Raw genomic sequence first — 16,305 nt, 5'->3', positions numbered from 1 at the left:
TTCAACTGTAGCCTTTTTTATTTATTCAGCATATTTCATGATAAGTAGATTAGAAGTACATTCATATTTTAAGCATACCATTTTAAATCAGTCTTAATTCCTTAAAGAATGAATGCACTGCTTTGATGATCTCTTTTTAATTTACCGTTGAAAGTATATTCAAAGCTAAGGAACCACAAGATAATGTTACAAAATCTAAAAGCCACATTCATGTTAACTACCACACTGTTTTCCTATAATAGCAATAAACATAAGCAAGGCAGTTAAAGCAACAGGTTGAACTTGCTCTTACCTCTAGGATCCCATTGACAATGGCATTACGGGTTGGCTTTATAAACCCCTTACTTGTTATCATATAAATTGTGTATTGAAAGTAGCCTCCAGGTCCTGAATGGGTATGAGTTCCACTCAGTATAACATTATCTGGGCGGTAAAGATCTCCATACCTGTTTTTCAATTGTTGTATGACCTAAAAAGAAGAATCATGCCATTATTAGGGCTGCACAAGGTTATGACTTATCAGAGTGTCCCTTTTCATTGATGGGGAAAACTCATTAATAACCTCCCAACTGTGTTGTTGTTCCACAGGTGCAATACAGTACCCCTTTTCTGTCGCATGTTTGCTGTCTGTGGATTGGAGCATGCGTGGATAGCCCTGCCTCATTCTCTCCAACAGTGGCACATGCACATGGCTGTGCCAACATGGCTGCACTCATGGTACTTCATCATTGAACATGATGGGACTTGAGGTCCCATGGTTTTTGGCATATGTGGGGGGTCGCCCCACAGATATGAAGGGCTGACTGTACATCACTTCTGTGGCATTTCTAATATTGGCAGTCATGTGGTGTCAGTGTCTCCTCCTCCCCCATGTCCCTGTCCCCCTTCCCCCTAGCTATTCTCCTTGCTTTAAGTTAAACTGTATTAGCATAGCTCCAAAATTGTGTTAAAAATAAATACCCCTGAAAGTGCTTTGGTTATGTATTCCTGCATGACAGAGGGTTGGACTTGATAGCTCTTGAGGTATCTTTCAACTCTACGATTCTATCATTCTATGAAAGGCATGTTGGGAAGGGCATATAGGGCAATAAAATGGGGTTAAGGAAGAGTGCAGAAGAGAGTGTGATGGATTGTTGATGGCAAAAGCAGTACCTTTGTGCTACTGCAGAAATGTGTGATAACTGAATGCGCCTAAGGACAATATGTTTGTGTTTTCTTTTACTAATATGACTGCGGTGTGAGACCAAGGCTCATGTGAAAATGTCATACATGAAATTAGGCAATAATCCCCCTCTGGGGGATTAACCCTGCCAAACTGCTGACATGTTCAAGTTCCAACATTTTAAAAGCATATTGGGACTGATGCTGCCTTCCAGATATTGTTGGACTGCAGTTCCCAGCACTCCACACCACTGATGCCCTAACAAAGGCTGCATCTTCACTGCAGAATTAATGCAGTTGGACACCACTTTAACTGCTATGGCTCAATGCTATGAAATTATGGGATTTGTAGTTTCATGAGATATTTAGCCTTCTCTGTCAGAGACATCTGGTACCACAACAAACTACAAATCCCAGGATTCCACAGAATGGAGCCATGATAGTTAACATGGTGTCAAACTGCATTAATTTTGCAGTGTGGCAGCAGCTAACTAAGGCTGATAGGATTTTCAGTGTAGTGAGATTTGGAGTGCCATATGATTCCTTCTGTTGGCCTAAAGTTTGTTAATATCTGAACTGATTTTCTGAACTATGGTAGTTAACTTGATGTATGTTTGCTGCTTGTACACTGAACCTTACTCTGTGTGTACTCCTTTGTGTGTAGCTAACACATTAACACAATACAGTTTTGATTCAATCAAGGAAGCCACAGGCCTGACTTTGGAAGACCTGAGCAGGACTGCTGATCACCAGGGCTCTTGGAGGTCTCTCCTTCTATGGGCTGCCATAAATCAAAGTCAATTTGATTACAAGTAACAGCAGCAAAACTAGTAAGAGATACACAATAGATACAGAGAGGTACAACAGAAAAAATGAAGATGGAACAAATACTAGACAAACAATACAGATTGAAATAAAAATAAAACCTAATTTAAAAACTAGCTTATTTCAACAGGAATATACAGATACATTTATGATGCTTTGATTTAAAGGTGAAAAGACACATTTTTGTTGCTACAATGACAAATTCAGTGCCAGCAGAAATCTCTCTTTCTCTCTCTGTTGTTCCTAGTATTTAAATGAGCAGCTAATTATGTACTACAAAACTCCATATTGTGATACCTCTTAGAATCCAATTTTTTCTTACAAAATCAGAAAAAGGGCACCTACTAGTTTTCCCACTTACCTCTAGTCTAACTCTTTGAGACATCATTCCAATTTCAGCCACAAGATGTACTATCCGCTGGGTTGAGTTACTGGGGTTTGCAATGATGAACGCTCTACAATACTGTCGTGAGATCATCCCCGCACCATTCTGGTCCATACTGGCATAGCCCATCTAAAGAGAAAGATGGTATTTCTTCAGCTACACATGGGGTACATAGCAGCCGTAGTCATGTTTATTCAGAAGTAAGTCTCACTGAGTTCAGTCAAGCAAATGACTATTGTTGACATCTCTTTCACAAGGTTTAACACACAAATCTTGTCTGTTCACTTTCTACATAACACAGCTTGAGACTCCCTTATCCAAAATGCTTGGAACCAGAAGTGTTTTGGATTATGAAGGGTTTTTTTTGGATTTTGGAATAATTGCATATACATAACAAGGTATCTTGCAGATAGGACCCAAGTCTAAACATGAAATTCATTTATGTTTCATATACACTTTATGAACATAACTTGAAGGTAATTTTATAGATAATATTCTTCATAATTTTGTGCATGAAATAAAGTTTGTGCACACTGAAGCACAGAAAGCAAAGCCTGCAATATTAATGATTTTGGAGTATTTCGGATTTGGGAATTCTGGAAAAGGGATACTCAACCTGTAAATACCTGCCTTTCTCAATTGAGTATCCTTTATACTGCAAACAGTTAATTTAAAAATGACTACTGTATATACTCATGTACAAGTGGATATCATGTATAAGTCAAGGGAAGGTTTTAGGGCCAAAATCATGCATTTTGATATGACCTGTGGATGATTCGAGGGTAAAACTTAGGGAAGGAGAAGGTTTTAACATTGGATTCAGAAGGAAGGAACAGGAGGGGAATATGGTGTTTGGTGGGAATGGGAGATAGAATGAGAGAGAAAAAGGATGGGGAGAGAAAGTTTTAACACTGGATTCAGAAGGGAATCACCTATTTCACATATGCTTACACACACACTCCTGCCTTGGCAGCACTTTCAGACATCACTGCCAAAGCTTGGAGAGTGGGGAATTGGCCAGTGCTTCTTTTAGCATCTTTCTAAGCTGTATTACTGTATTGACCCATATATAAGTTGACCCAGGATTTTAGGGTCAGTTCTGGGGCATATTTTTTATGACATATGGTTTAGTATATACAGTAAATGCTGTTATAATTTTTAATTTTTTTTAAAAAAAATACTTCTGTCTCACTCTGTATCATGAGACCTCAGGGTAGCATACAACCAGAACAACAGAAACATTTTTAATTAATTCATATAAAAACAACAGAATAATTTAAGTAGGATAAAAGCTTATTAAATAACTCCCCAGGTTAAAACAGCCGAAAAGGCTAAATTAGTTAAAACTATGTATATGCACACTTTTAAAGAGTAATAAGATTAAACTCCAAAGGCTTTCATGAGTAGCCATGTTTTAACATGGCACCTAAAAGAGATCAAAGTTGGCACCAACTGGGCTTCCAAGGGAACAGCATTCCATAAATGGGGTGTCACAGCAGAGAAGGCCATGCCACTGCATGTTGTATTGTTCCCACTAGGTGGGAATAAGCTTTATTCCTGTTTTAGACTGCAGTTCCTAGATGCCCCAACCATCATGGGCAATGGCCAGGAATTCTGGGGGTTAAAATCCAAAACAACTGGAGAACCAAAGGTGGAGAAACACTGCACTAACGGAAAACAAAGGAGGGTCCTACAAGAAGATCTGTTCTCAAACAAACCGATAGAGTGAGAGGTGCTCCTTCAGGTATTGAAATCCCAAGCCATTTAGGGCTTTGAAAGTCGCCACTAATACCTTGAATTCAGATGGGAAGCAAACCAGATCTTACTGTACAAAAGGAGTGAAATTACTCCTTGTTATATTCCTATTAGAATGTAACTCAGTTGTGTATTAGGTTTATCATCAGGGAATTGCTTACAAGAAACTTGTCAGGTGTAAATAGTTACTTCCAAACCAAAGATACCAGCTCTTCCTCCTTTTCACCTTTCCCTGCTCTTCTCTCTCTCTGGAATGATGCTGTGTCCTGGCTGGCAAACTTATGTTGAAAGAGTAGGGGTTAGCACAGCAGTTAATGAAACAGAAATTCCTCTTTGGCTCATAAATTGGGTTATAATGCTCAGCTGGCCTTGGAAATTGATTTTTCTGAGCTCTGCAAAGCTATGCCTGACTCAAAGCTTTTAGAAACTCCACCAGCATCTCTTACAGCAAATAACACTATTAAGTCCTCTGACCTTAGCATATTTGTTAACGTCGCACACCCTCTTTTCTCTTCTTTTAGAAAGACAGTTCTGAAGGCTAGAATAAGTTATTCTTATTCTGTAGGAGTGTTTTACAAATAGCACCGATTGGGGAAAAAAAGATGAACGAGTCTTAGAGCAAATCAGGCCTGACCTATCACTAGAAGTGAAGATATTTAAACTAAGCTGGTCATTTATAGTTTATTGTTAATCGCCCTCAAGTTGATCTTGACCCATGGAGACCCTGTGGATGAGACATCTCCAAGACCTCCTGTCCTCCACTGCTCTGATTAATTCCTGCAAATTCATGCCTGTGACCTCCTTAATAGAGTCCATCCATCTACCATGATGCCTTTCTCTTTTTCTACTTCCCTCCACCTTTCCTAGCATTATTGTTTTTTCCAATGAGTTATGCCTTCTCATGATGTGTCCAAAGTATGACAGTCAAAGTTTTGTCACCTTGGCTTCTAGGGAGATTTCTGGCTTGATCCGCTCTATGTCTGTCTTTGTCTGTCTTTTTGGCTGTCCATGGCATCCTCAGCGCTCTTCTCCAGCACATCTTGAATGAATTGATTTTCTTCCTATCTTCTTCCTTAACTGTCCAGCCCTCCCATCCGTACAGGGTAATAGCAAATGCAATGGCTTATATGATTCCAATTTTTGTGCTCAGTTGTATATCTTTGCATTTTAGGATCTTTACTAGTTCTTTTATAGCCATCCTCCCCATTCTTAATCTTCTTCTGATTTCCTGGCTGTAGTCCATATCACTCTTTTCTACTTTTTCATTGCCTGAGTTGTATTTGTCTAGATGCTCCATGGTCATTATCTTTAACTATCATACTTTTGATATATTATAGTATGCTTAACGGGAAAAGAGACTAATGCTTGATAAACTGGAAGGGAGTAGGAAAAGAGGTGGCTTGATTCAATTAATAAAACTGAAGCCCTGTGTTTGCCATATCTAAACAAGGTAGTTGATGACTGGGCTTTTGGAGGTTGCTCATTCATAGGGTTGCCATTGTCAAAGCTGACTTGATGGCAAATAACAACAAAAGATAAGTGTTACAATCGATGGCTTCAAGGAGAAGCTGTTTAACGTCTTCAATGATGTAGCTCTGACCATGTGTACATCTACACAGTATAAATAAAGCATCTTGACACCACTTTAAGTACTATATCTCCATCCCATGGAATCCTGGGATTTGTAGTTTTACAAGGTCTTTATCCTACTTTCCACAGCATGCTGCTGTCTCACAAAATTATAAATCCCAGGATTCTGTGAGATGGAACCATGGCAGTTAAAATGGGATCAAACTATATTATTTCTACAGAGTAGATGCACCCCATCTTAAATGTGAGAGAAGTGACTATGGAGGCATACAGATGGGAAAGGATTGCCTGTAGTTATTTCCAGACTAGCATCTCCAGAACATTAAAATGCACCAGGACAACAGTTTTCAGGCACACAAGAGAGAATCAATTTACTGAGAAGTAAGCTGCAGATGTGGACTTTAAAACATGAGCTCTGCATTCCCCACCTACTTGTGGAACCGGTTTAGATACCTTGCAAAACCAGTTTAAAGGTATTTAAAGTTTAAAGTGCACACTATTTAAATTTTAAATCCCTTTATCTCTAATCTCTGATCAGATATAAACATATAAGAAGAACAATGCTGGATAAGACTAAAAATCTGTCTAATCCACTATTATGTTCACACAGTTGCCAACCAGTTGTCTATGAGAGGCCCGCAAATGCAACATTGTGGAACAGCTTTCTTCAGCTTTGTGTGCCACAGCAACTGAATATTTAGACACATTCCATCTCAGGAGCTGGAAGGAATATATATCCATCCTGTCTGGTTGTAGCTTTTGATAACCTTGTCCTCCATGAATTTGTTCAATACCCTTTCAAAGCTGCCTAGAGCTGCTACCACTACAAAGCAGAATTAAAGCAGTTTATGCTTTAACTGTCATGGCTCCACCCTATGGAATCCCAGGATTTGTAATTTGTTGTGGTTTCGCCCCTAAGGACCTTATTGCACTGCTTTAAAAAGCTATTTACTGCTCCCAGATTGAAATCTAATTCGGGCTGCATCCAGGTCCTATCGCATGGCTTTTGTCTCCAAATCTGCCATCCAAGTACAGCCCGACTGCAGCCTGGATCCCTTAATGCATTTTGGCAGCCATTTTTCAAAGTCAAATAATGGCTGCCAAAGCATGTTAAGGAATCCGGGCTCCAGATGGTGGACCAGGATGCAGCCCGAATTAGAATTCAATTTGGGAGCAGCAAGTCGCTTTTTAAAGTGATGTGATAAGCTCCTTAGGGGCAAAACAGAACAGCAAGAAGGGGGTGGCTTGAATCCATCCCTTCTGAAGACAGATTGGGGCCACAGCAACCACACACCATGGCCCCAATCTGTCTTGAAGCTGGCCTGAAAAGGAACAGCAAAGATCCACTCCTTTTTGGGCCATGGAAAAGCAGCCTTTAGCGGCTTCTCTACTCCACCATAGCGGCTTCAAGACACTCTGGCAGCATACAGCATGTAAATGCCACAACACTAAAGCATTTTGAAGCTGCCCACATCTGTGCGGCCACTGAGCTTCTGGTCAGTTTCAGGGCATCATCAAAGTATGTGGTGTGTAAACACCACATTCTGATAATGCCCTGAAGGCATCTTTTAAGGGCTGTCTGTTCCGGGGCTATTAAACAGTAATCTAATTACTCAACAGGAAGTAACAAAACAATTATCTACAAGGAATGTTGTTTAATTGAGGTTACATTATTATTATTGTCTTATTCACCTGAAATAATGAATAGCAGATTTAATTTGACCACATACAGACATTTAAAAACGACAACAGAATGCAATTATATAACTGAATCAAGAAATACAATTCAGTTCAAATAACTTTGAACATAGCCTTTTACCAGTTAAATCAAAAGGATAATAAAGCCAGGAGATACAATGGCAAAAAGAAAGGATGCTAGTGGTCAGGTACTTACAAAAGGTACTTCTGCCACAGGGCCCGTGCAGTCTGCCCGGCCAACACCAATTAGGTAACCATCTAGAGAAACTATGAGAATAACACAAATTAGAAAGGATAAAAATGGAACAGTCTTTTCAACACTGGAACCCAGGAACAGTATTTCAGATATAACTAGTACAGGCTAGTTATGCATCTCATACTGCCAACTACTTTTTTTCAGTTAGTCTCAAAGGTGCTACAAGATCCCTTTACATGCTGATTTTACAGACTAACATGGCTATATCTTTGAATAGTACAGGTTAGGTTCCTTCTCTATGATATCTAGCATTTTACATAGAAGGCTGATTTGTTTCCTTGGGTTTTTTTTTTTTTTTAAGTGGAGAGAGTCATGGCTGAAGTGGTACAATCTAAACAAGGATTCAAAGACATAGCCATGTTAATTTGCAAAATCAGTATGAAAAGGGATCTTGTAGTACCTTTGAGACTAAGGCCTTATACAGATTGGTCTGAAAAGCCTGTCGTGGGTGAGGTCAGGGTGCAGTGTCCTGACGACGTACACTCTTACTCAATCCCCAGGGTGCCATGATGTCATGTGCTGCTCCAGAAAGTGTGTGGCATCATGCACACTCCCGGCACTGCATCTGGATGACGCAATGCTGAAGGAGTGCCATACAGCTGTGCTGCAGCTATGGCATCCTTTGGAGAGTGCAAAAAGGAGCCACTTTTTGCGGCTCCTTTTTGTGCCCTCAAAAGGCCAGATCGAGGCCATGGCGTGAGGTTGCCGCAGCCCAATCCAGCCAGGAAAGGGGTGGTCTGGAGAGCTCCTAACTGGAAAAAGAAGAAGCTGGTGGCATGAATCTATTTCTCCAGATGCATGGGGACAAGGTTCACTGGCCACCCACCCACCCACCTTCTGTCTGGACAGAATTAGTCCTAAGTATAAAACAATTAGCTATGAATATTTGTTAAATTTTGTAGCCACTTTGCCTTTACCTGTTATAAACAAAATAGATTTTTCTACATATGCAGTGATTTTTGACTGGATTTAAACCCATCATTCAACCATTCATTTTACAATGTTGGTAGCAGGGTTGCTGGAGAAAGCCAAATATTCTCTGGGATTAAGAGTAAACGGGAAATCTCCAGTTGCCTCCAGGGCACAGCACCTTCAAAGCAGTAAGTACTCATTTAGGTGGCTTTCAAAAGCAGTTATTGTTCATTGTCACAGTGTGATAATCCCATTATCGTGCATTGTTTGGAAAATTAGAAGAGATATAGTGCTCATGTTTACATGCAGGTTTAGGTTCTATAACAGCATCACTTAAGGATGGTGCAAGTCTCCTCTGAATAAATCCCTGGAGGAGATAATGGACTGAATGAAGAAAAGCCAGCTGACGCTGAATCAAAATAAGACAGAGATGCTTACTGTCAATAGTCCTCTTAGTTCAGAGATGTGTCAGCTAGTCCCAGACTTGGATGCACTCCTCCCATCAATGCTTTTGGACCCATCACTCCAAATTACAGCCCAGACAGATGTACTGGCCAGAAATGCTTACTATAAGTTATGGCTGTTATGCTAATTGTGGCCTTTCCTATAGTTAGAAGACCTAAAGATGGTAGTGTATGTGCTGGTATCCTCAAGGGTGGAATTCTACAATGTGTTGTACATTGGGCTACCTCAGTACTGAGGATGGAAATTTACAGCCAGATTGGTTACTGGTACATATCGGATTGACCTTATTATTGCTGTTGTTGTATGCCTTCAAGTCACTTTGGACTTATGACAATCCTAAGGTGACCCTATCACGAGGTTTTCTTGGCAAGTTCGAGTGATGAAGGGAGGCGATGACCTTTCTTGCTTGTCCAGAGGCTACACCAGACCTGGAAAGGGCTGCTGGGTAACAGCAGCACCCAATCTCCACCAGAAGCTACAGCTCATAGGTGGCAGAGGAACCCTGGTTTGTATAGTGAGGGTGACAGGGTAATAATAATAATAATAATAATAATAATAATAATATATTTATAAATCGCTATTCCGTGTTGATCATAGTGGTATACAGGTAAAAATTGCAATATCAAATACAAAATACAGGATAAAAAATGCAATACACTGGTACCCCGGGATACGAACGCGCCGCGATACGAAATTTCCGGGTTACGAAAAAAAATAAATTAATTAATTATTTCCGGGTTACGAAGGTTTACCCGGGTTGCGAAAAAACGCTGGCGCTTTTTAAAATGGAGCCGCGGCAGAGCCGCGGCTTTTCCCCATTAGCGCCTATGGGGATTCGGCTAACGAAAGACTTCCGGGTTACGAAAATGGCGGCGGAACGAATTAATTTCGTAACCCGGGGGACGAGTGTACATAAATAAAACTTCAATAAAGTACTGTATATGTCTTGGGATGGACAGGAATGTCCAAGCTGCAATATCGGCTTTTAACCACTGCACCACCAGGACTTCTTATGACAGAGCAACTTCACTGGCATGTTGCACCACTATGTCACAAATTGTGATCAGGCACAACAAGGCACTGCACAGATGTCCAGTTGTGCAACAGGGGCTCACATAGTCCAACATGACATGTTGTACATCACATTACACTGTGCTTCAGGACATGTTGCAGGTTGAGAATCATTAGATATCAGAACATTTTGAGTATCCTACAAATTGTTCCAGCTCTGCTTGCACAATTTTCCTGATGGCATGGCTGTGTCCTTGCCCGCCTCCTGAGAATATAAATGTTCTAAAATGACACAGTTCAAATATATGTGATTGTAAGTTGTTTTACAATGAGGTAACTCCCCAGCAGGATGCCAGCTTTAGTTGTTTACAAAAGCCTTGAGGCCTAACTGGTTTTACACAAGCCTTCACATGTACACGTTTTAAAGTATTTTGACTGATTTGAATCTAATTTTAACTTTTTAAATTGTTTAATATGTTAATATGGTGACACAGTGGTTACATGCCTGTACTGCAGCCACTCGCTCACAAAACACAAAACTGAGTTCGATACCAGCTAGGGGCTTGTTGGGGGCAATTATCTGACACATTGTAAACCGCTTAGGGAGTGCTTAAGTGCACTGATAAGTGAAATAGAAATAGTTATGGATGAGGAAATTTAATTTTATATTCATGACCACTAAAGGCAAAGGCTTCCTCTTTGACAAGGTGCTCAAGTTGTGCCCAACTGTAGGGGGTGGTGCTCATCTCGCCTTGAATCCCATTGTAGGAGTAAGGCGGGATATAAATCCTTGAAATGAAATTGAAATAAATCTCAGTTACTAAGCCAAAGAGCCAGCATTGTCAAAGATGATTCTGTGATCATGTGGCCAGCACATTCCTAGTGTGCAAGTAGAAGTGGTACAATACTTCTACTTGCACTTTTTCATGCTTTTGAACTGCTAGTTTGTCAGAAGCTTGGATTAGTGACTGGAGCTCACTCTGTCATACAGCACTTGGGTCTCGAACTTCCGACCTTGTAATTGTCAGAGTTACTGTCTTAACCGCTGAGGCACCACTTAGTCACAATTTTGACATTATTGCCACAAAAGGGGAAAGTGTGGAAGGGAAAGGATAAGGGAGAAATTGGGAAAATTTAAAAGGAGCTGGAAAAGTGGGATAGCCAAGGATCAATCATGGGCACCCCTGCCAAAGTAGGGCAGTTAGAAGGTATCTGACTTAAAGCGTTGTTAAGCAGCTGTTGTAAACTGCCTTGGTCTTCTGTTGGGAAAAAGATGGGATATAAATTAAACAAATAGCTCCACTAATCATCACTATCATCCCCGCTACATCTGAATCACCTATAAGGACTTCCATCTGCACATGTCTACTCAGAAGACGAACAACATTGTCTAGAATGGATAGTGCGCCCACATGCAGGTATGCACATTGGCAGGACTGTAGTCTTAGTTTTATAACAGAAATATGAGAAGACATAAGACTTACCAGCCTTGGTGCTATCAGGGAGAAAGAGGAGTAGTAAGAGTGTCACAGCTCCTGCCACCAGCATCACAACAAGGATGATGGCAATTGCTATTCTTACAGCAGTTGATAGAGCCTTACTCATTTGAGACACAACACTACAAGAGAGGGGAAAAAGTAAGTTGTGGCAACCCAAGGAATATGATGATCTTTGCAGATTTGCTACTGTATTTGCATAAGCAAATTCCAAATGGTCACATTAAATTATGGGAAGATTTTAGAGACCATCTCCAAATCATGGTATTTGCCATACCAAAACAGTTGTAGTTAATTTTAAGGCACTATCTACAACTCAACTTATTTGCTTGCACAGAAGTCCTTATTGATTGTCATTGAGATTACAGATCTGAGGGATAATCTTGCTATTGGCCAAACCCAGTCAGATACAGTAAATCAAAGATGACTGGAGGCTTATAACCTGCTCTTTAGCAGAGCTTAAAACTTTTACTTTCTCTTCTTTTAGACCAGAACTCCCAGAATCCTGCAGTCAGCAAGGCCAGCATAAGGGACATTAGAGTTATAGCCTGAACTTTTCGGGGCTGTTTTCAAGCTCCAGCTATTCTGAAGAATATTTGTTTGGAGAAGGGAGGGATAGTGTTTAATCATTTTAAATGACCATAGGAAATTTGGGGAACATATCTGAGTTTGGTCCTTTCAAGATGGTGCCAAAAGGGCAGGCTGCAAGCTTCCAATCATCTCTGGTGTATTGTTTTTCATCTGGATTTACGATTTGGAGATGATCCCAAGAATTTTCAGTGTAGTAACATAAACAACATACAATCCAGTGGTATCTTAGATTAACAATTTTATCATAGCATGGCCTTTTCCTAGACTAAAGCTCAAATAGTCATCCATAATGTCGGGTATATATTTGGTACACAGAGAATATGGAAGTACCGAGGTACTGATAATTCTTACATTTCCCCAACAGCTAAGACATAACTGTGTTACATTAAAATTAGAATACAGTGAGACTAACATCAATACTTTTTCACTATAACTGTTTTATTTACTTGAGTAAGTACCGTATTTTCCAGCGTACAGTATAAGACGACTTTTTGACCCTCTAAAATTGGGTCGAAAGTCGGGAGTTGTCTTATGCGCCGGGTTGAACCTCAGGGCCCGGCACACGCATGCTCGGCTGCCAGTTTCTCAGGCCTCCGGAGACCTTAGAAGCCAGCGTGGTGCTGCAGGCTTCCCAGGCCTCCAGGGGCCTGAGAAGTCGGCAGCCCCGAGAGCGTACGCGCCAGCTTCTAAGGGGCCTCCAGAAGCCCCTTAGAAGCTGGCGCGCACATGCACAGCCAGCTGCAGCTTCTTAGGAAGAGAGGTAGCCTTATACAGTGAGTATATTATAAACTCTATATTTTTATGTAAAAATTTGTGGGTCGTCTTATACGGTACATGATTTGTGGTCTCACAACTTCAATGTGTTTCATATCATAAGGCAGCAGTTTGTATCATTCTAGTGGTTTTAAGTAACTTTTTAATAACAAAAAAAGTAAAATACGGTAGTTACTTTATAAATCATAACTATAACATCAACTAAGGAGAGCAAGCATGGTATAGTGGTTTCAGCATTGAACTATGACTCTGGAGATCAGAGTTTGATTCTCCACTCAGCCATGGAAACCCAGTGGGTGACCCTGGGTGAGTCTCACACACACTCTCCACCCCAGAAAATCCTGTAAAAGGCTCACCTTAGTGTCACCATAAGTTGGAGAATACTTGAAGGCACACAACAACAACATTAACTAATTCTTTGGGCTCCATCTTTTCATGCTACAATGATACATGTTTGAGGATGGGACTGTCAAAATGTCAGAGGAAACTTAACGCAGAAAGTTTTGACTGCAAATTACAGTCTCAATAGGATGTATTTTCTAGAGACCTCTGCGTAAAGAAGTATGTTGATTTGAAGATGGTGCTTAAAAACAACTAATATTTATGTATGATAAGCATTTTGGTTTGGAGATGGTTTCTTAACTGTTCCAATTATTTCCTATGGCCATTCCTATGGATCAAATTCATCTCAGTAGTATCTTCCTTTAATGTCTCCAAGGCTGGATAAGAAATGCTTATGCAAATACATATGGCCTTCATTCCAAAGCACATCCTGCTGGTGATGTTATAATCACCAGCAGTCAGGAACTGTATATTTGGGAGGATTGATAAGGCATGCTCAATCAATTAAGCAAGAGATAGCTAAGCACAATCAAATCTCACTTTATCCGTGAACTTATGAGATTCTGCATTTATTGCATTTCAGTTGCAAAGTTCAGTAATGTATAGATAACGATTGCCTTTGTACTACAGAATTAATGGTGTACATGGCTTTAACCATAGTTCAATGCTATGGAATTCTGGGATTTGCAATTTTGTGGGATATTTAGCCTTCTCTGGTGGTAGAACAAACTACAAATCCCAGAATCCCATAGGATGTAGCCATGACAGTTAAAGCAGTATCAAACTGCATTAACTCTGCCATGTGGCAGCAGCCACTGATAATTCTTCAGCTTATAATAAAACAGGAACAAATCATTTACTCTGGTTTTTCCTTACTTTTGCTCTTTCTACCCCAACATCTTAAAGCATTCAATAGGCCCTGTCTGTTTCCTTTTCCTTAATGCTGAGCATTCTTCAAGTACTGAATCTAAGATTTCCAGAACAGTGGTTTCTATTGCATGGCACAGAGCATTCAGCATATGCCACTTATGGGGTGGGGAAAATTGCTTTCTTTATGAAGTTTTGAGCAAACAAACAACAAACAGTGTAAGTATTGATGAGCTTGATCAATACTTTGGAGTCCTTGATAAAGAACAAGATGGAACCCATGCAGCCAATTCCACATAGAAAAGCCAGCCAAGCTTCCAAATGAATTTTACTTGAACACTATTAATAGTTCAGCGTCTTCTGCCTAGGGTTGCCATAACTGTCTACCTCCAAACCGGGACAATTGTAAAAAATGTAGGGCAAATGTAGGACAAAATTTGGCCCCAAATGTGGGACATATTTTGTAAATGGAGGACACGAACAACTAAAAAACAAAAAATTTATAAATTCAAAAAGCATTAAAATAAACGGCGGCAAGGCCTTCTTGGAGGCGGAGGATGCGCCTCCACCTCCGGAGAAAGCTTTGCCAATCCCAGCTAGGCTCTGAGGAGAGAGGCCATGGCTGCGGCTTCTCTCCTTGGAGCCCAGCTCAGCGGCAAGCCTTCTCAGAGGCAGAACCACACAGGGCCTAGCCAGTGGGCTGGGCTCCAGAGGAGGAAGCCGTGTGGCCGTGGCCTACTCCTCTGAAGCCCAGACCACTGGCTAGGCCCTGCGTGGCTCCATCCCGAGCCCTCCTTCCCAGCAAGGCCTAGAATGGCAGCTAGGCCTTGCATTACTGCCACTGCTGCGCTAAAAGTGCGGCAGCTAAGAGAGAGGAGGTGACCGTGAGCTTCCGGGACTGCTGCCATACCCAGGACGGAACAAGATGGTTGAAAAACCGTGAATGTCCCGCCCGGAACCAGGATATGGCAAGCTTACCTTTGCCACACCTGTGGATAATGCACAGAGATTTCCCAGAGTCTGTAAAAGTTGCCTTTTGAATTGCAGTTCCTCAAATCCCGCAGCCAAAAAACCCTGTAGTTCAAAAAAGCATTTTTCCTAGGCTCTGGCCACTCCTTTCACTTAAGCATCTGCTCCTGGAGGCAATTTCCTCACTTTGTTTAATGGTAGGGCTGGTTCCTGATCTGCTGCCTTACAGCAGATCCCCAGAAAGGCCCACTTATCCTCAAAACTGTTCCATTCTCTTCAGCTAACTGTCAATGTTTCAATTTGTACTTAATACATCAACACTCATGCACCCACCACCACCACAAACATCAGCTTGTGTGTGTTGTGTGCCTGTCAAGTAGTTTTCTTCCATTTTCTGACTTATTGTGACCACTAAGGCAAACACTATCATGAGGTTTTTCTTAGCAAGAATTGTTTTCAGAGGAGGTGTGTGCCACTCCCCTGTCCCGAAGAATAAGCTCGAGCCCGCCGACCAAGGAGACAAAACATGATCCGCGACCCGCACTGAATCTGCTAAGACACGTACTGTTATGCTCAAGTCCAAAACTCTGATATAGTAAAGCAAAATCGCTGTGGCAAAGCTGTAACCAGACAGCAGCTCAGAACACTATTTTAACCCATGTCTTCTGAAGTTAGAATGATGAATGGCACTACAAACCAAGATTATTTTTTATTTAATTACAAGTTTGGTTTAGATTTAATTACAGTTGAAGAATACTACAAAGATGATGGTTTCCCGTCTGTTCTGTAAACTCAATCTGGCATAACTGGAACTGGGACTATCTGCTTTGAATCTAGCATTTAAAACAGTCTTAATAGTGCCACAGGAAAGCCTGGTTTTAATGCTAGATCAATGGCAGATAGTCCCAGTTCCAGTTATGCCAGAGTTTACAGAACAGGGAAACCATCATCATCATCATATCATCATCATCATCAACATCAGCAATCATCATCATCATCATCTATCCTGCCTTTCGACCAAGATAAGAACTGAAGGCAACACCACAGCAAACTTTAAACAACACAGTTTAAAACAAGGCCTCATGCGACATTTACAGGCACCTAGACAACACACTCAGAGGTGGCAATGTTTGTAGTTTGTTTGCGTGTAGTTCAAGAAGCCAAGTATTTTCCGGGTAGAAACATCAATAGGCTGTGCCAGCCATGGG

The 16,305-nt window shown here is 40.9% G+C and overlaps 2 protein-coding genes across 2 annotated transcripts in view; one reads left to right on the top strand and one right to left on the bottom strand.

Annotated features, from left to right (window-relative positions):
* Positions 1 to 16,305, top strand: part of LOC121925331 (putative lysosomal acid lipase/cholesteryl ester hydrolase) — a 216,444-nt gene that overhangs the window by 93,062 nt on the left and 107,077 nt on the right. The window lies entirely within an intron of this gene.
* ASAH2 (N-acylsphingosine amidohydrolase 2) overlaps positions 1 to 16,305 on the bottom strand; it is a 55,959-nt gene that overhangs the window by 21,455 nt on the left and 18,199 nt on the right. Inside the window, exons 2-5 of the mRNA XM_042457368.1 lie at positions 11,543 to 11,676; positions 7,611 to 7,681; positions 2,348 to 2,500; positions 293 to 469 (exon numbers count right to left, since the gene is read on the bottom strand). Of these exons, the coding sequence (XP_042313302.1) occupies positions 293 to 469; positions 2,348 to 2,500; positions 7,611 to 7,681; positions 11,543 to 11,663 (522 nt within the window). The 5' untranslated portion in view covers positions 11,664 to 11,676. The remainder of the gene's footprint in view (positions 1 to 292; positions 470 to 2,347; positions 2,501 to 7,610; positions 7,682 to 11,542; positions 11,677 to 16,305) is intronic.

This window comes from Sceloporus undulatus, chromosome 3 (assembly GCF_019175285.1).
Source record: "Sceloporus undulatus isolate JIND9_A2432 ecotype Alabama chromosome 3, SceUnd_v1.1, whole genome shotgun sequence".
In the NCBI taxonomy this organism is placed as follows: Eukaryota; Metazoa; Chordata; class Lepidosauria; order Squamata; family Phrynosomatidae; genus Sceloporus; species Sceloporus undulatus.
This window is presented reverse-complemented; position numbering and strand designations above follow the sequence as displayed.